This window comes from Balearica regulorum, chromosome 1, assembly GCF_011004875.1.
Source record: "Balearica regulorum gibbericeps isolate bBalReg1 chromosome 1, bBalReg1.pri, whole genome shotgun sequence".
In the NCBI taxonomy this organism is placed as follows: Eukaryota; Metazoa; Chordata; class Aves; order Gruiformes; family Gruidae; genus Balearica; species Balearica regulorum.
Genome location: NC_046184.1, coordinates 109,516,324 through 109,536,233, shown reverse-complemented (window position 1 = coordinate 109,536,233; position 19,910 = coordinate 109,516,324). Strand labels below are relative to the sequence as shown.

At 36.9% G+C, this 19,910-nt stretch overlaps 2 protein-coding genes across 3 annotated transcripts in view; one reads left to right on the top strand and one right to left on the bottom strand.

The window, feature by feature from the left end:
- The window catches only part of TMPRSS15 (transmembrane serine protease 15), a 60,034-nt gene extending 54,092 nt beyond the window's left edge, over window positions 1-5,942 (top strand). Inside the window, exons 23-27 of the mRNA XM_075769955.1 lie at window positions 14-188; window positions 2,119-2,300; window positions 2,534-2,629; window positions 3,560-3,699; window positions 5,393-5,942. Coding sequence (XP_075626070.1) covers window positions 14-188; window positions 2,119-2,300; window positions 2,534-2,629; window positions 3,560-3,699; window positions 5,393-5,548 — 749 coding nt within the window. The 3' untranslated portion in view covers window positions 5,549-5,942. The remainder of the gene's footprint in view (window positions 1-13; window positions 189-2,118; window positions 2,301-2,533; window positions 2,630-3,559; window positions 3,700-5,392) is intronic.
- Window positions 5,943-9,759: 3,817 nt separating this feature from the next.
- Window positions 9,760-19,910, bottom strand: part of CHODL (chondrolectin) — a 31,027-nt gene continuing 20,876 nt past the window's right edge. Inside the window, exons 4-7 of one of the 2 annotated variants that reach the window (XM_075769931.1) lie at window positions 17,407-17,454; window positions 16,945-17,028; window positions 15,155-15,257; window positions 9,760-10,999 (exon numbers count right to left, since the gene is read on the bottom strand). In XM_075769931.1, coding sequence (XP_075626046.1) covers window positions 10,915-10,999; window positions 15,155-15,257; window positions 16,945-17,028; window positions 17,407-17,454 — 320 coding nt within the window. In that variant the 3' untranslated portion in view covers window positions 9,760-10,914. The remainder of the gene's footprint in view (window positions 11,000-15,154; window positions 15,258-16,944; window positions 17,029-17,406; window positions 17,455-19,910) is intronic. The other variant, XM_075769941.1, reaches the window with a different exon arrangement.

Here is a 19,910-nt window from a genome sequence, read left to right as displayed (position 1 = left end):
TATTTTATTTTAGCCTGTGGAAAACACCTGCTAACTGAGAACAATCAAACAAAGATCGTAGGTGGAAGTGATGCCAGAAGAGAGGCTTGGCCTTGGATAGTTTCACTCCATTTTAATTCCAGACCTGTTTGTGGAGCTTCCCTTGTCAGTGATGAATGGCTGGTGACAGCAGCACACTGTGTATATGGGTAATGGTCACTGCACTCACAAGCTAACACATTCTGATACTGCCACAACATGCAAGTATCCAAATGGTGGAGAGTTGTCAGTAAAGCTGGGTTGAAGTATGACCTGAGCCATCGACCAATCCTGTATAGGGCAAAACACACTTTTGAAGGATCATACTGAAATCACTGGGGACCGGTACTTTTTACAGGGTTTCTAGATGTTTACTTTAGAATGAAATTAATATAAATTCACAAGTGCCTCTTTCTCTCCGGTGACTCCAGGGCATCTTTCCAACTAGCTGAGATGGCCACACCACATGCATGCCATGTCTTTTCTTTTTGATTTTAATGATGATGAAACACTTGTTTTATGTACAGGTTCACTAAGGAGGCATCAGATTATGAATAATTTGTGACACTGATATAAAAAAGTAACAATTAGCTCACTGTTTAATTACTGTGTTTTGAATCACTTGTGGGCTCAGCTTAAGGCTCCTTTACTTTCTGCTCAACCCTCAGTCCTTACTTTAAAGCAGAGATTCATGGAAACTAAGCTGCATTTTCTGAACAATGAGGAATTGCACTTTAAATATATGGTATTAATACTGAGCATTTGCACTTAACCTGTAATTAACGTGGGCCTCCATTAATTAGTTGAGTGTCTGCCAGTGGTATAAAGGATGACACCATACCTCATAAAGGTAAACTCAGTGTTGTCTGTTCCTCCTGTATATTATCATAGATTGATCGAGACTTATTGTGCATCATTGGAATGAATCTTGATTTATGTGCATTGATTAGGCAATATTGGATATCCTCTAGATGGTGTTATTTGTACCGTTCAAAGAAATAATGCATATTTAAATATTTTCCAGGGTTTGCTTCCATAACATCTATAATAAAAATAAGCGCTGTAGAAGACACCTAGAAACTGGAATGGCAAAAGAAGAAACATTAATATTCAAAATTGCAGTAGGGCTTTCATTATAAATAGCTAAGTAGTAAGGCAGTGGAGACTATGCCAATACATTAAAGCTGCCTCATTGCATGACAGGAGCTATATTCCACACAAAGACACTGAAATGAGAAGGATCAATCTGCCTTAGTTTTCACACAATAAATCCATACCTGTCTTGGTATTTCCTTTTCACTTAAATCTCCTTTCTATTTTCACTTAAATCTCATTTTATCATCTTGATTTTGCTGGAATTTTCCTAAATGGGAGCTTGCAGTTTCACACCTTAATTCTGAACATTTAACTTAAACACTCCTAGTTTAGAACAAGATAACCTCTTGATGTCAAACTAAAAGATCTGCAGAAAAAAAATGAGCACAACAATCAGGCTGAAAACATATTTTTGAAACTATGAACTGGTTGATTAAAAAATAGAAAATAATTCTAACTTAAAATACAGCCTCAAACCAGCATGCGTAGCTCAGCAAAAAATGCAGATTTTGTCATATTTTGTTTTAGCATATCTTTCTCAATTTAGATTAAAAAATTAAGAGACCAATTTTCTGAGTTTATGAGCTGCAGCATTTCCAATGACATTGTAGACCTATATTCTTTAGATATTCTGTAATAATTTTCTAACTGGGACGGATATTAATTGCCTGGTGGGCAGTCAGCAGTATTCTTCACAGTGTTTAAAAAGCCATAATAATTTAGTTAATGTATTTTCTTCCTCTGGACGACTGTCTCATTAATTCTTTATAAATAATGCATTGTAAACTTAACGTAAAAAATCAACCACATACTTCTACAGTGTGGATGTTTCAGATAGTATTACTATCACAAAATTGTAAGCACATCCACTACATTCTATTTATTTTGACAAAATGTGCAAGTGCTATGAATTAACATGAGGTTAAAGATTAGCATTTTACCTAACATATTTTTCAAAACTTTCATTAATCATTCATAACTGTGAGTATTCCTTACAACTTCTAGGAGGCAATTAAAACCATCTCAATGGAAAGCAGTTCTTGGCTTGTATGACCAATCAGATATAACACAGCTTTCAACGGTAGTTCAAAACATCGATCAAATAATTATAAATCCTCATTACATGAAGCGTACAAAAGATAGTGATATTGCTCTCATGCACCTTCAATACAAAGTGCAATATACAGGTGAGCTGTTATTTTCCCATAAAACAGATTTACCCTATTGTGCAAACCTCTAATTGTGTTAAGCATATGAGGCTGATGGGGTGGCTGTACATCTTTTACAACCTAATCATTCTGGAGTCAGTCCAGTACTTCCTTGCCACAAAAGTGGGTTTGAATTAATGAACATTTTCTTATGTGACTTCATAAAAACCTGAATACAAGGAAGAGGCTGATCGCTTGTTTCTCATTCACAGATTACATACAACCTATCTGCTTACCAGAAAAAAATCAACAGTTTTTACCAGGAATTAACTGTTCCATTGCTGGCTGGGGTAGTATTGTCAATGAAGGTGGGTCATCCGCTTGGAAAGTTATGACAGGCATGAAGCTGAGAGGGAAAGCTTGCTCTGATTCCAAGGGTTTGTTAAGGTCGAATAGTTTAGAGGGGTAATCCTCCATATGAAAATTTGGGAATTATCTCCCTCCACTGTTCCTTCTCTAAAGCAAAGTAATAGAGTTATAACATATTTATTAAAAAATAAACATATCTAAGATCATTAAATTATGAAAAAACTTATTGCATCTCCTTAGAAGTTACGATAACTGCTTTTCTCAATACGAAATATGTACATCTTATTTCCAGATATTGAGTGGGGGAGGAGGAAGATTAGTCTTTCTGACAATGTGCAAATGATTTTCCCCAGAAGTCAAGCATACTGACCGTAGTGTGAAATGTATGTTCTGTTTGTATATCACATGCTCCAGATTTGGAGTCTCTGTGAAATAATAAACGTGCCATTTCACTTCCACAGTTACTTGTACAAATTTGCTTCTATATTTTCAGAATAAAATTGCATTTAAAATTTTGGGTAGGAATTAGTAACAGTACTTTTTATATAAACTTGAAATAGTCAATCAAAGTTACACAATTAATAGTAAGGAAACATTGGACAATCCAAGCTCCTAAGCCCTTAATTATCCCTTAGATCTCCCCACAGTGAGTTCGTAGTCATCGATTTTAGTAATCTTGATTTAATTATAACCAAATTCAGTCCCATTACACAAATGAAAGACAGGATTCAGTTAACGAGCACCGTTTAATCAGCGACTGTGTTACAGGGGTAGAAGCCTGAATAATACAGTGGTGAGGAAGGGCTTCCTGCTGCTCGGTAGCATGCCCAGCATGCTGGAAAAGGAACAAAACCATCGGTGTTCTGAGTGGGAGGTATTACATTGGATATTTATTTACAGCGGGTAAACGTACTTTGTATTTTCATCAGGTCCCACTTCAGATATACTGCAAGAAGCAGAGGTTCCTCTCATTTCAAATGAAAAATGCCAACAACAGATGCCAGAATATAGTATTACTGAGAATATGATCTGTGCGGGATATGACATCGGAGGAGTAGATTCCTGTCAGGTAAGTACAAGTGGCTCATTTCCACTGCTAGCATACAGCACATCTAATTACTGAATAAAATGCTCCCTGATCCTCCAATCATGAAAACCAGGACAGTCACTATCCATGAATGTAATTTCGAATCCCATTTAATACTTTATCAGGATACGAGTTGAAAAGATAAAAATCTATTTGTAACAACTTGAAATAAACAACCATGGAGGAAGATAAATATGAGGACTGGAAATTTTCTGCACTAAGCTTTGAATAATTACTGCTGAATAATTCCATGAAGGAAAGAGAAACGTGCTTAGGGAAAAGCAGAGTACAGAGAAATAAATACCAAATAGATTGAAGTCTCAGAATTGGTTCATGCATGGAAAGAGAGAGCGAGCAATAATGCTTTTTCCCAGAATCTGTAGACTCTGGAGTCTTTTATAAGTGGATGCCACAGTATTTTGGAGAGGTTGCCTCTCTGCATTGATCTCATATGCTGCTTCCTGGGTATCTAGTTTTTATCCATTCCAGCTCTGCTTGTAACACATTGTTTCTCTTTGAGGACCTGTAGTCAGAGTTGGCCATCTCATATTTTTTCTTCCAGCGATATGGAGTCTGTGGCACGGAGACTGGCTGGTTCTCCTCAAGTCTGATGAGGAGCCCTCTCACGTAATTGCTCTTGCCTTGCCCTCACAACCTAAGCCTTCATGAGGTGCACTGAGTTTGGCTAGTTTAGTCTAGAAGGAGGACTGTATGCAAGCCTAATTTTAAATGTCATTCCTTCAGCCTCTGTCGCTTTCCTCTTTCCTTGTTGCCTTCTGAACCTCATACTGAAAAAAAAGCAGTGTAGCACCATAGGCTGACATAAAGTACAAGTGACCAGCGTTGTGATCAATGACCATTCAACCATGAGCAAAGACAAACAATTGAGTCTTGATAGTGCTTTAGCCTTTAGGCTGCTGTTACAGCCTTTGAACTTTTGAGGATGTTCTAGAGTTATGGGCAGAAGTATTTTAATGGCCAAGTACTTGCAGAACTCTCCCTTAAAGAACCATTCAGAGGGCCCTGAGAAGACAAAAATAATACTGGTTCAACTAATTCAACAGACAAGAAAAAATAGCCATTGTTTTCTTTCTCATCAAAACAAGACACTCATGGCTGACTCGTCCCCCACGCAGGCTGTGGGATGAATCAAATTTGGTCTCCCACACTCTATTGCAATGCTACACCTGCTAAGCTATTGGGAAGGAGCTGTGAGAAAAGGACACCTCTTCTGGCAAGCCTGCCATCTTTTTCTCTAAATTTGAAATTGCAGAAACTCTGGGGTGACTGAAAATAGCACTGCATATTGTCTGAATAGAGTCAACTAAAAAATAATCCTACACATTTACCCAGGCTTTGTGAAAGAGGAAGGGCTAAATGTAAAAGTAATTAATAAACAAAAAAATCGTTTGAAAGCCAGTCCTGTATTGAAAGACTGGTAAGAGCTTAAGATCACATCCTTTAAAAAAAAAAAAAAAAAAACCAGAAAGAAAGGAAATGGATTCTCTCAAGAATTTTTCCACATGGAAGAATGCATATTTATCTCCCTTCTGGTGCCCAAGACGTATAGAGATACAATGTCTATGAGTAGGGATCAACACAAACAAAACATCATAAACAGGTTCTGCTTCAGAGTTGACACTGTCACTTTTAACTTTTGACTTTCATATTGCAGGGAGATTCAGGTGGTCCTCTGACATTTGAAGATGGTAATACATGGTTTTTGGTTGGTGTAACATCATTTGGCTACGAGTGTGCACTTCCCAAACGACCAGGAGTGTATGTTCGAGTCACCATGTTTGTGGACTGGATCAAAAAAATCATCTATTAGCTTGATATTTTTTAATGATAGAAATAGAATTTAAAGGTTGAACGTAAGCCATTGTATAATGATGTAAACCAGACTGGCATTCCAATCTCACAGTTAGAGAAACTGAATAAATATTTAAATTTTGGGGAGGAAAATATTAATAATTGAGAACTCCATTACCAATTGAGAGCACTATTTCAAAACAGACGCTGTGGTTTTGTTAATAAATAGTTTTATCATTTTTTTACTTTTTCTTTTATATGAGACCATGGGGAAACAGTTACTCTGAACACCAGTGCTTTAAATACATAGTGGAGGGCTTCACAAAGCATTGGGAGTAAAAAAAAAAAAAAAGAACAAAAAGGAAAGTTTGCAAATGTTTTCTTGAAAAATGGTCTAAATTATTAATTTCAGGTCAATTTCAGTGTTTTTATGTTTCTACACTGTATTTTTCAATGTGCATTTTCATTTCAATGCATAGTCAACTCTTCTCAGTAATCTCACCACATATCAAAATGAAGGTATATGTTATTGGTTTAAACTGGGCTTATGGGAATTCTGTCTTGTCTATTACAAAAAGCCCTGGAATGAGGTTTATGGATTGTGCATAAAGGCTGATCATGTATCATTCTGCTTTCTAATGAATAAACTGAATGTAAGCCAAAAGTTCTCTCCTGTGTGATTTGTTTGGAATTAATAGAGTTAAATAAGGATTGAATATAGCTTTTTAGTTTTCTCTGAAGGCAAGTGTTTTGGCAATTATTCAAGCAATTACAGATACGTGCTTGTGTACACCCAAGCACAGACTCACAATACTGCAACTTCCTCATAAAAAGTAATGGTTTTAAAAACATCTGACAATAATGAGTATCGGCTATTCCTGGTGAATAAAAAGTAATAGGAGTCCTTTGATATATTACATGCTTTTTCTGTACTGGTGACTTTTAATACCGATTTTGTGCTTTGTATTAAAATTATCATGATAGCTTGTTACAGCATTCTAAATGGGAAAGAATAAAAAGAAAAAAAGAGGGTTTTATCCTCTTGAGCTCTTTTCTAAACAGGTTTCTATTAAAATATAATTATCTACTTTTAATACCGATTTTGTGCCTTGTATTAAAATTATCACGATAGCTTGTTACAGCATTCTAAATGGGAAAGAATATGAAGAAAATAAGAGGGTTTTATCCTCGAGCTCTTTTCTAAATAGGTTTCTATTAAAATATAATTATCTACTTATTTAAATGCCTTAAAATCAATGGTGTCTTAATGTTAGTGTAATATGATGCTTTTCCTTTATTTCTGTTTTCAGCCTAGTGTAGGAATTTAATTTTTTTTTTTAATTCCAGAGTACTGCATGAAAATACAAAATGCATTCTAACTTACTGTGTATGTGTATCTACACACATACACACAGCTGTATGATTTTTGTAAGGAGCTCCTGCACTCAGTGTGCGGATATGAAGTGCTCCAGGTACAAGGGCAGCTTACAAACACAGGTTGGCAGTCACTGATAAAAAATATCAACTTCCAAACTGTTTTCAGGTCTTCATAAGCATTAGAGGACTAGGTTCAGACCACAAGATTTAGTTTTATACATACATTTGTGACCACAAGGAACACAGACAGATGTAATTAAGCCAGAGAGAAGATAAAAGGTGTTTTAGACACCCTCTTTCATATAAACTACACAGTTTTTAGCATTAAAATGTTAAAGCTGCAAATCCTAGTGGACTACCGCTGCTCCCGTTACTCTCCTTCACTTGAAAACAGCCACTGAAAATAAAGTGCATTCTGCTAACAGTATAAATTGATTCAGATGAAGCAATCACATTAAAATGCTTAATTAAAATGTGACATGATTTCTGCATTATTCACCATACATCACTATTGTAAATGGTGTTTCAGTCTGTTAATGAAATACAAGAGCCAACTACAAAGCAGATCCAGTTACTAGAAAATGTGCTTCCCAGAAATACAGTAAAGTACTCTTATGTATGTGTATTTTTTGCTTCCCAAAATGCAAAGCATAGAGGTATTTTGAGGTACACATTAATAAACCATTCCCTCAGACTAAAAAAATTCCTATTGCAAACTCTGGTATAGGAACAGATATATAACATAGATTAATATAATTAAAAATAAACACTTTATTTCGACTAATTTATGTCTAGATAAAACTAATATAACCTTAGTTGACCACGTTCTTGCCTTCATTCCGCAGCCATTACTTCAGTTGCCTGCATATTAACATGTGAAGAAACCGGTTGTTACTATGTTAAAACAAGTGGGCAGCATGGATTATTTTCAATTGAGTCACAGTTCCATGGTGCTTTGAAATAGAGGGTGGAAGCTTGATGCTGACTTACACTTGCTTGCCCTCGGAAAAAAAAAAAAAAAAAAGGTTAAAAGATTAAAGAAGGAAACAAGAGCTTTGTCTCTCAGATGCTTCTTGCTTGCAAAAGGCCAAGATCACTATGGAAAAAGAAAAAAAAAATCTATTCCCTGGGGAAAATAGGGGTTGTGGGAGTATAATGTTTGTAAAATGCCAAACTGAAGCCATGCCATCCATCTGAGGACCAGCTAAGGTTTCCTGTTCATCCTTCAGTTCCTCGCCTCACCTTACTGCTGCCTTTTGGAAGAGATTTAGAAAGGCAGTGAGCAGAAGGGAACATGGTCACTGTGAGCCAACAAGCTTATACAAAGTGGTTCTAGTTGATGAAATCTGTCAGCTGAAATTGGAAATCACTTTCCTTTCTCCATTCTGTAGATTTTTATGTGAATATGAAGGACAGAGAGGGTTGGTGATTTTTTGTTATGGGCTTTGGTTTTCTTTTTTAAATAGCAATTCTGTTGCCACTAATGGCCCATGTCACATAAATACCTGTTGCTGTTTTTCTGGATTCTCTAAGCCCCAACAAAATCCAAAGGAAATATCACCATAAATTCTAATTTCTAGGTATTCTCTCTGCAAGAATGCAACACACCTATCTTTCCCTCCTTCCTCTTTTACCCTTACTCCTATCTCCCTTTTGTGCATGGAAAGAAAGGAAATAAAGATTAAATAATTTGTCTATGTAAGGGGTTTGTATGTTTTGCATGGAAAAGAATCACCAACTTAAAGGTGGGAGTCATGAGACTCTAAGTTTAATCTGTGCACTGTTTGCAGTCTTCTACATAAGATTCTTATGTTTCTTTAGAGTTTACGTGGTATCTAGAAACAACATCCTAAGTGAAGGAAATACATGGAAGAAAACTATATTTCCTTCCCCTAAGCAGGTGAAATGGTATAGAAGTATTTTATCCCAATAATCAATAATCCTTATTTACATATAGAATCTGAGTACATTATAATAAAAGCATTGCATGCCACTTTCCATTCTTCCTTCACACAGAGTTTAAGACTGGTCCACGCTGATACCTGCCCAGCAATTGCCTTCACCTTGTAAGAAAGACATCTGACGGTATTTGCATTCTCCTAATTGCTGCATGGAAATCACTTCTGCCATATTATTCATAACATCAGTTGCTACACCTTTACACATCCTTTGGAAGCTCAAAGTATGTAAAAATAGTTAATCTTTAAGTTAAAGGGAGTTAATCCTTCAAGACTATAAAAAAGAACTAAGTTCTTTTTACCACAACTGTTCACAAGAAAGAGGAATCTCTTGCCGCCAGTTGAGTTAAGCAATACTTAAGTCAGGAGGAAAACAATTCTGGTCTTGGTGATCATGCAGGATCATAGTATTTTTCTCTATTTGCAATCACTACAAAGGAAATCGAAGTAACAGACTGAGCAGAGAAACCAGTTGTGACCGACTGGAAAAACTACAGAATATTTTAAGTAGGAATAGCAATACTTAGTCTGATCTACAGAAGGCTTCTTCAAAGAGGAAGTAAAAACAAAGCTTAACAGCAACTTTAAGTGCTTCCAATAGTACCTCAGCAATAGTATTGCACAATTAGTGATACTGAAGTTTCAAATGTTTTTTCTTTACTCAGAAGAATTGATACACATTGGTCTCTGAACTCAAAGCTGTGGTCAACATCAGTTAGCACAGTACAGGCAACCCAAAGAGTAATATACTTTCTTTCTGTCCATCTCTCCCCAACTTCTACCCAGCGGTAGTTTTGAGTCTGTGTTAATATAAAGCCAACTAGCTTGAACTTGTGCTCTTGAACTCTTGCTGCAACTGCAGCAAAACCCGTTAACTTTCTGCTACAGCACCAGACTGTCACCAACAGATCAGCCAGAGTGCTATTGCACAACCCCAAGTTCTGCCCCTAATGACTGGTAAAACCATTCTTATGGCACAGAAAGGAACCAAAGAGAATGGACATTAATGATGTTAATAACAACTCTAAAAGAAGACTTTAAATGCATCAGGGTTACCTCTAAATTAGCTTTTCTAGCTAATAGTCTGAGTAATGTTGGGATCGATCTACTAGTGCCACTTCCAAGAAAAGCCGTTTGTCTTCTTTTTGATCCAATGTTACACTATTCCTAACAAACTATTACCTATATTTAAATGATCTTTAGTGTCTTTTTTACACAGACTTACTGAAACAAGTAATTTTAGTCTTAAACTGTTGTCCATTGTGATATTATTTTTTTCCTCAGAAAAAGTAAAAAAATATTTTACTTAAATAACAACTAATGGCTGCCTTCAAAGGACACCTCATTAATGAGGTATCGCTTGCCAAGTTATGTTGACCTTGGACCAATATTGCAAAAAGTTATGGTCATTACCTGGCAAAGTGGATTCATTATATATCAAATGTCTTTTATGAATCCTTGAATTTTGCTGCATCAGATTAATGTCACAACAATGTAGCTATCTCTGCCAGTGAACATTAATATTTAATAAAATAATTTGTGTGCCTGAGGATAATTTGTGTTAAGTGTGCAAATAAATACTAAACAAATATTTTGTATCAAACATTTATGCAAAGATAAATAATTGTTACACTGTAAAATTGTCAGTTCCATTTACAGTACATCAACTAGGTTACAATGCATGAGAGACTAAAGGAAACAAAGAGGGTTTGTTTAACTACAAACAGTCTTAAAACTGATGTACATTGTAGATATTTCCCCATAAAAACTTCAGATGCTCCGTTCAATTCATTGCTCACAACTAGCTAACTTACATCTCTTAGCAAAATAAACACATACCCTTTATTTAGCATGGCATATTTTGTTACTGAATTAATAATCCAACATTATATAAAAATGATCTGAACATTTGCCTCAAGGGGGAGCTTACAGTTCATTCTTGTAGATCCTTTGCATTTTCAAGCCATTCCAAGCTAATGTTCTTTGACGACATTATAATACAGCCTGACTGCATAATGTTGGGTTTGCTTTGTTTTCAGTCAGTGACTCATTATACCTCCATGCTACTGTCCTTCCTAGGCGTCTTTGAAATCCATAATGTGGACTGGTTTGGACTGGTTTTTGTTCTTCCTTTACTGCAAAATAAAAATATAAACTATTTTCAGTGCATGTGTGCCTTAGCAGTCCTGATTCAGGCTTGTGATCAGAGCTGGGTATTTCATCCCCTCTTTGAAGGCCATCTTTGTTGCTCTCATAGCATAGGTTCCCCATCCACACAAAGGTTGTGCCCATGCTGCACCAAGCATAGCACCGCAGCGATGCGTCGAGGTAAGCAACTGTTACCAGACCACCCTGCTCACCAGCGCTCCTTCAATGAACTGACTTGGCCCGTTTTTCGGTCTTTTTTTTTTTCAGTTCACGTTTGTCCACACCTGCTCATACAGAGTGGTCTTTTCAGGGAGGGCTGTGGACACTGTTTGAGCAGGGTGGTGGGAGGCTGGGCGCTTCCCTTGTCTGGGCGGCACTTACGGGAGATGGGAACACGCGTGCCCCCGAGCCGACGTCCAACGTGCTCAGGGTGCAGCCCACCCACCCAGGGGAGCCACCGCAACCCTGCCCACGCGCGTCCTGGAGCTGCAACCCTGTGACCGCGGTACACTAACGCATGCCAGCGTGTACTGCTACGCCAGAAAACCTCTTCCCTTCAGGGCTTGACCTAACTTCTAATGAAGTAATGGCACATGAATCAGAGTCCTAGCAATGAATGACTGGTAGAAAGCTTCCTTAGACCTAGTTTTCAGTCAAAACTGTCCATAGTAGCTTTTGTGTTTGTGGGGTTTTTTTAATAAAAAAGATAAAACTGGCTCCAAAAGAACTTGCCCTGCAACACTGCAAAAAAGTTCACTCTAATCTTTACAGGGAGCCCTGAGGTACCCTGTAAGGAGAGGCCAGTCTTTTCACGTGACTAGCATCTCTGCTACGACCGCCACAAGGCGCCAGTTTCCCTCACTTAGATGGCAGATGACAGTGCACTGCAGTCTACTGAAAAGAACGGGCACTTCATGAGCCACTGCAGCTGCATTTCAATCAAAATGTTTTAGCCTCTGGCCAGAATATTGCATATTGATGTTTATTCCAATTAAGCAAAACCCAGAGGAGGAGAAGTGGCCCTATATAATTCTGTAAGTTGGAAACCTGAGAGCCAAGATCCCAACAGTCCTATACATTTTACTCCCTTCCTGGTGTGTAAATGTAAGTCAGTCTGAATTGATTTTAAATGTACTTGGAGGGAGCTGGATGGTACAGTAGTTTTTAGTCCCTCCAGACTTACCTCTGAAGTCCGACAAAGTAATGCATTATGTACTGAGCCCATTGGAGTAACTGAAAAGACTCCCACTGGTTCAGTGGACTTTAGATCAGGCCACAATGCTATAAACAAAGCAATTGCAATGAATCAAGTAGTTTCAGCACTTCTTTAAGAAACGCACTCACTACTTCTCTCCACATTAATCCAGCAAAATCAGGCATATTTTGTAAATTAATGATGAAATTCTTTGAATGGAGAGTCCTTGCCACACAGCAGGAACAATTTCTAAATACCTTGGATCAGAACTTTAGCTGTAGAAAATGAGCTTATCTTCAGCGAACCTACGCTGATTTTCAACAGCTATACATCTGGTTCAGGAAACAGATTTTAGTAAGAGAGGTAAGGAAGATGCAATAAATAGCTTGAGCATATCGCTGTTTTGACCATCAAATGCAATCATAGAAACAGAAATATACCAGGTTGGAATTTAAACTTTCTGCAAGGCATTCAGATGATAATGGAGATGGGTCTTTGAAGCAGTGTCTCCTTGCTTCCCTGGAAGAAATGAAAGGGAGAGCATCTAAGCATGAATGAGCTGATCATTTCTAGTAGCTACAGGGAAGATGTTTTGCTTTGCCTTATTACTACCCTTTAAGAGCCCAACGCCAGGCAAAATTAGTCATGACCTTTCAAGCTAGGCATGTCCTGGTTGGCCATGGATTGTGGCTTTCAGAGGAAAGGTCACCATGGTGTGGAAGCCTAAAAAAGAATGAGAAGTCAGGTTCATTTGGAAAGTTGGGGATCCCTCCTTCCCCAGCAGGACAGAATCCCTTTCCTAAAGCTCTACAGTGTCCAGATGATCAATTCAAGGGGTTGCCTCTTTTTTTGATTTGCTTTTTACCCAAGAACTGAGGTAATTTTACCACTTTTTACCCAAGAACTGCAGAACTTGTGATGAACCAAAATGATTCACAAGATAGGTCATATGTGGAAGTATAACTGAAAATAGATGGGGAAACATTTTATAAAAACAAAGTTCTGTTTCAAAAGATAAATAAGAAAATACTTCATTTTTGGTGATACCAGAATATCCTCTTTTGATTTAAATGAATTTTAAAGAAAATTTGTCTTATTTTCTTTAATTAAAAGCTTTGGTGCAATGCAAAATGAACATTCTGAAAAAAAAAATCTGTTTTGATTCAAATCCATTTTCTCCCTGTTTGTAGCATCATTTAATCTACCAAGCTAAACAGCTAAGAGAAAAAGCACAATCTTCCAAGCTGAATTTCCAGTATCTGTGCCATGCAATTTTTAAATCTTGGAAGTTCAGATTAATTACTTCTGGATGAACTGCTATAGCATCAAAGGCCTGATCAAAGCCCACTGAAGACAACACTACTGTTTCTATTGATCTCAGTGGGCCACGAATCTCTCATTGTTTTCCCAGGGGTATTCAAGAGGTGAAGAACCTTTTCTGGGGAGAGAAAGAGCTGCTAGAGAAGGTATGAACACGTATGTCATACTTACCAAGAAATCCAGGTCCATTGTAATAAGGGTTCCAGATTTAGATTACTTATGTAATGGCTACTGTTATACATATGATTCCCTTATTACTCTTTTTGCTTTGCGTTTCCAACCTTCTACTGCCCGAGCACGGAGCTTTGGATACAACCTTTCACAACAATGAATTTGCCTGCGATAAGACAGGTTGGAAAATGCACATTTTCCTTTTCTTTATAGGAAAGTGCATAACAAAGACACAGTCTAGTTTACGATGCAAACCTCATAATATCTTTTCTTTATGTTCACTTGTTTCAATGAGACACATCACTAAGGAGTGCTGTGAACATCGGTGTACACTCAGTCATACAGATATAAGCAGACTTGACATTTGGAGTATTTTCTCACTTGAAATAAGGTATTTCAGCTATTTGTAGAAAATGCTAAATAAAAATCACAAAAAAATAAAGACTAAAAGTAAGGAAGAAATTTTTTTTCTGATTTCCTGATACAGTGATGTCACATTCCTTACTAGTAATCCTGCTCTTCAAGAGGGATAACAGCTTGTGAATCTGTTTATTACTGGGTTGTTACCAAAATAGTGTTTATCCATAAAACATATTGTAGTTTAAACTGCTCTGGATTACATTAACTTGAGAATGCTTCCCGAAAAAACCTGCAGAATGAAAGATATCCTTGAAATTTTCAGAAAGATTAATTGAGGGGAAAAAAAAATTTATACGTTGCCATATCTTGGTGTATCACATTTTGAGAAGGATAAAGAGTCCAAAGAGTTTTAAAGCCTGGATCAAAACATATCATGTTTCATAGGTTGAAATGTTTCCTATTTGCATAATAATACAACTGTGACACTACATCTACGTACACGTCTATTTACTTTATGCATCTTCTTTGACAGATACATGATGTACAAAAGAGTTGCACTGGTATGTGGCTCAAAACATGGTTTTGCTTTTTGTTTTCAATTTATCTGCTCCAGTGGCTCATCTGTTGTATGTATAAGATGTGCACTGAAACAGCATTAAACTGCTGCTGACCCCTCAGGTTCATCCTTGGAACAAACTGCACTTTTTGTCAGAAACTGAGGCGAGTCCTTGAGTTTGCCCTCTACCAGTGTGAACCCCAGTATTATCCCCCAAAGCCCAGATGCTGTATAGGTGGCAGTCATGATGGAAGGGGTGAAGTAAAAGTGCTGCCACTAGTTCAGCCTATCAAGCGTCTTCTTCAGAAACAGACAAAGTCCTAGTGGCAATATACTTGGAGACACCTGGAACTATTTCGGTGCATTGTGGAAAAGCCTGATGGTGAATGTTGAGCTGTAAACTGCCTGGATGTTAATAGATGAAAAGAATGTTTATTTGCATATATGGGGACAGATGTAAGCAGTCTTCCAGTATGAATAGCTTGTCAATGGAAACATGAATTCTGCATTATAAAATCATTTTGGATAAGTATATTTTACCTTTTATGAAGCATCTGGAAACAGCAAGTCCCAAAAGCCACCAGTATCAACAGCAGTAGTGGTATAGTGGGTATCACAACATAAATTAGATTTGGAATTATACCTACAAGACAAAAAGTTCTCGTTAATGTCTCCCATGTTGAAATACTCAACCACGTGAGTAAAAATCCAGAGCAAAATATCAGAGATACATTAATTTACACAAAAGAACATTTATACATTCCTTCTATAGGAAGAGCTCCAAAAGGATGACTCAGGCATATCAAGAAGAAAATAGTAGTTCTCCAGCAATGTGCAAAACATATCTTAAGGACTTAAATTCTGAGATTTCCTATGTGCATCAATGACAGATCTCCAATTTTTTAATTGAAAATTCAAATATTTAAAGAGAGCACATTTCACAGCCTATTATTTTTACAGTCCATATAACCTGTTTACTCGGTTGCACTTGCATGTTGGATTCCCACCCATGCAGGACCACAAGAGGAATAAATCCTGCTCTTGTGTCCACATTCCCCTTAAAAGACAAAGGTACACTGTCCTTGACAAATGAGGAGAGAGCTAATGGCGCTCCCCTGCAGCTCTCTGGGCAAAAGGAGCAGGAAATGGTACAAGCTGAGACTATTACCTGCCTAGAAAAGAGGATGGGGTCTACAACTTCCAGAAAGGGTCTGCCTGTTTTTCAGTAACTATATGTCCCTGGTTAATAACAGTACAAATGTAACATGCAAATTGTGGTGACTTTCTTACCCACTGTCCTCTTTTGAGCATATTTTCAGTAGCAAGAATAAATGTGAATATTCAGGTTGGGTTTCTTTACAAGTTTTAGATACAGAGTCTTCACATTGTTTCTATAAATAATAATATTGATTTTAAAATACAGTTCATCAGTATATCCATTCTTCTGGAGTTACAAACAATGGGAATATCGGTTAGGAAAATGGCTCAAATCCAGCCAACAAGCATGGAAAGGGACCACCAGCTTTCCGTAACCCCATGCTGTAATCTTGTAAGATCCTGAGTTGCTCCTCAGAGATGTTCAATTCTTTGAATTAAGGTCATGTTACAACACTTCATGAACTGCAGGACTCTGTTCAGGACATAAGTTGTGAAATGAAGTAGCTAGGAGCATTACAGAAAGCCCTGAGGCAGTGGGTATCCATTTTCTAAATATCAAGAGCCATCTCTGCTAGAAACCTCAACAAAGCATTTAACAACTCGTTAACTTTACTTAACTTTAACTGTTCCTTAAAACACGCAGTACTTGAGGGAGCTATGGCACAATGCTTATTCTGCAGATAACTGCAAAATTCACGCCCTATCAGTTAGGAAAGATCCGTTTTGTTTGAGAGCCCCAGGTATCAGCTATAAGAGATAATATATGCTTGCTACATGTGTTGGGGAAGAGGTCAGGAGGAGGAGGAGAGAGGCAAGGCACTGGTTACACAGCCTAGAAGGAGATGCTCCACAGCTGGGTGAACGCTGGTGAAATCTTGCGTCATGACAGAGACTCACCAGGGTCAGCGAGAACGGTGCAGATTTCAAGGACTGCTAAACTGTAGATTTGGATCAAAGTTTGGGGAGACATGGAAATAATTTGTTTCCACAGTTACAAAGAGGACTGACTAAAACTCTTGAAATGTTATTCGAAAGTATACTTTTTCAGGGCACTTCCTGGGGAAATAGACTGCTTCCTCCCACTGACAATAATGGAAATTGTTAAAGATTAATTTAACTGAGTTCACTGTTAATACTTTTACCAGAACACTCAATTCATATGAACACATTACCTGTTTCAGTAGCAATAACATGATACTGATCTTCTGGTTTGCTTGTGTCATGAGGATTTCCTGCTGGCACCGTTGGAAAAATACCTGAAAAGAATATCATACGTTTGAGGAAAATAGTGAGTGCAAAATATGGCTGTTATGTTGTTAAATAAATTAACAGTAACTACATCTTAATTAATATTGGAAAAATGAACTTTTTCAGGATTGATTAAACTGCTGGATATAAACATGTAAACAGGATTTTATTGCAAAATTGGGATTACATCTGGAACAAGAATTATGAGCTGAAATCTGAACAACAGCCATATATTTGTAGTTATTGCTCTCTAAAGGATTAATTTTCCTATGTTCCAGTTCTAAACGATGCCTGTTAAACTGAGTAATTTTGGAGGTTCTTGTAAGTTACCCTTACATTTACGTATTTATCATTGCAACTCAATTTAATGTTTCCAAATTTCTTACCGTAATCTGGTTCTGCTCTGTCTCCTAATTCTTTTTCTAAGATGACATCTGTTAAATCAATATCTGAAATCAATTGTTGAAGAATGAAAAATATGTGTAATAAACAGATGCTTTCATTATTTTGCATGCAGTACCACAGAAATAGATACATTCTCTGAATAATTGCTTAATTCTTCAGCATTTAATCTTCTTTCCAAAGGCTATTTGCAAACTAGAGTCAAATCACTTCTAGTTCATACTTTTTTGCTCCTTAGAAAAGGGCTATAGTTTATTCTAGTTCCAATTCTTGGTGGCTTCCGCTAGGTTACTGGCTAAATCACTAAATCCCGTAATTTCTTATGCTGAATAAAACTCCTAACACGTTCAAAGTTTCATCTGTGCAGACAATCCTAAAACAATGCAAGAGAGAAAGCGTTCTTGATTAACACTTAAATCTTATTCTCATTTCCAGACTAATGCTTACAGAATGTTGGCTATGAAGCAAAACAAAGCAGCACAAGTTTTTGAGGTTAGATGTGAGCTTCATGTAGTTTGGTTTTGCAACAGGCAGCTCTAAAATACAAATCATGGGCAGTGGGTCCTAATACATCACATAAGGAAGTGAAATTATTAAAAGAGGAACAATAGTGTCGTATTTCTTGTAATGCATCAGAAACTGGAGAACCAATTCATGGCTTTGAGCTATGAGTATTGTAGAGGCTTGCAAGTTTACCTATGGCTATTGTTACAACTAAGAGTTTACAAAGATTATAGAAATAATTACCTCATATTGAAAGGATGGGCACAGGAGTGGAATCTGCATGATTGTTTGAATAGCATTCATTTATCATAAGATTATATTAATATAGCAGTGCTATGAGCCTGCAGTTCCGAGTGTCCTGATAAACACAAAACGCTGGGAGAAACTGAAGAAGCAATAAAGCCTACTAGAACAAAGGCAATTATTTCATCTACTCTGGTAAAAACTGGATATGTTTGACCATATATAAAGAAAGATATCAAAATACCACAAAGAGGTGAGTTGCTGGCTCTAGACAGCAGAAAAGGAGATGAGTTTTTAATTTGATTGCATAATCAAACCTACAGGAGCGGGACAGGAACTAAATGTGGTTGCAATTACCAACCTATAATTAAATTTAAGATCACTGAATGATCAATATGATCTAAAGCCAGACTGCACACTGCAACAGTAAATGCTGTCAAGGGAGATACTATGAAAAGGGCTTAGCAAAATGAAAGTGACTACCAGAAATGTAGTTGCTGCTTGAGTAAGACCACCTAATAAGCGCAGCCCTGACCTTGCTGCTGATACAATCAGATGCAGCTTCATCAGGGTCACCTATAACCTCTGCATTTTGGCCTACGACTGGTATCATACACCAGATACTCAAACCAGACAGGAAAGTTGTGAAAAACAATGTACTCAGATAACAAAGTGAAAATCAATATGCATGTGGCACTTCAATTGTCCTGGTAAAATGGATGTATTTTGTGTTGCAAATGGCTGACGTTGAAGCTATTACAGTGATCTGGGGGAGAAAAAAGGTCATTTGTAAGTCTCACTAGCTTTTAGATAGCATATGTAATTTTCCTACAAACACTGTTGTACTTTCTTCAGGCAGTGAAAGAAATGTCATATACCTATTTATATACATTTATGCATCTACTTTTCTTCTCAGGTGGTTGAAAAATACATTGCTGGAGAAGAGTGTGTTTTGCTAAAGAGCACAATTCCAACAGCTTAAAAAGTAAATAGCTACAATTCAGCAGTACTGTATTTAGCTGCATAGCAATATCAATCCTAATAATAATCTACCTATATATTGTTTGCCTTACTATATGCCTCATTATACACTAGTAATCTGTTTCTACATAGTGAAAGAAATATAAAATCATCTTCATTATTACTGTTATCACTTTGTTTTCTGCCAATCCCAAATACTTGGCATTTTTTCAGGTGGTGAAAGTAATAGAAAAAACCAAATTCTTTATCACATCACAACTAGAAAGCTTGTAGTTCACTATTACAGAATAAATATTTAACTTAAATTTGTTTGGTTTTAAAGATATGAAATATACTTGAAACTGAACCCTTTTAATCAAACTTGTACTTTCTGACATAAATATGTTATTTTAACAACTTAAACCATTTTTATTCTGTTACCTTATTTCAAAATAATTGTCATCAGTTGTAAAAGTAATAAAATTGTATATGTCACAGTACCTTGAATGGCCTGTGTGACCATGATAACTGATCACCATAACACTGTGATAGTAGCCAATAATATTAGAAGCAGGAACAGATTTGGGAGGTGGGGGTGAAATGTGTGCGTATATCAAGCCTTCCAAGTATTTAATATTTGCTTGCAATATTAATTGCCATTAATATCCCCACTAAGATATCAGACAGTGAGAAAGCTAGCTATCCACCAAAACTGAGGAAGAAAACAGCCTGAATCTCTACAGACAGATGGATCTCTACAAAGAGTGTCATTATTGCTAGA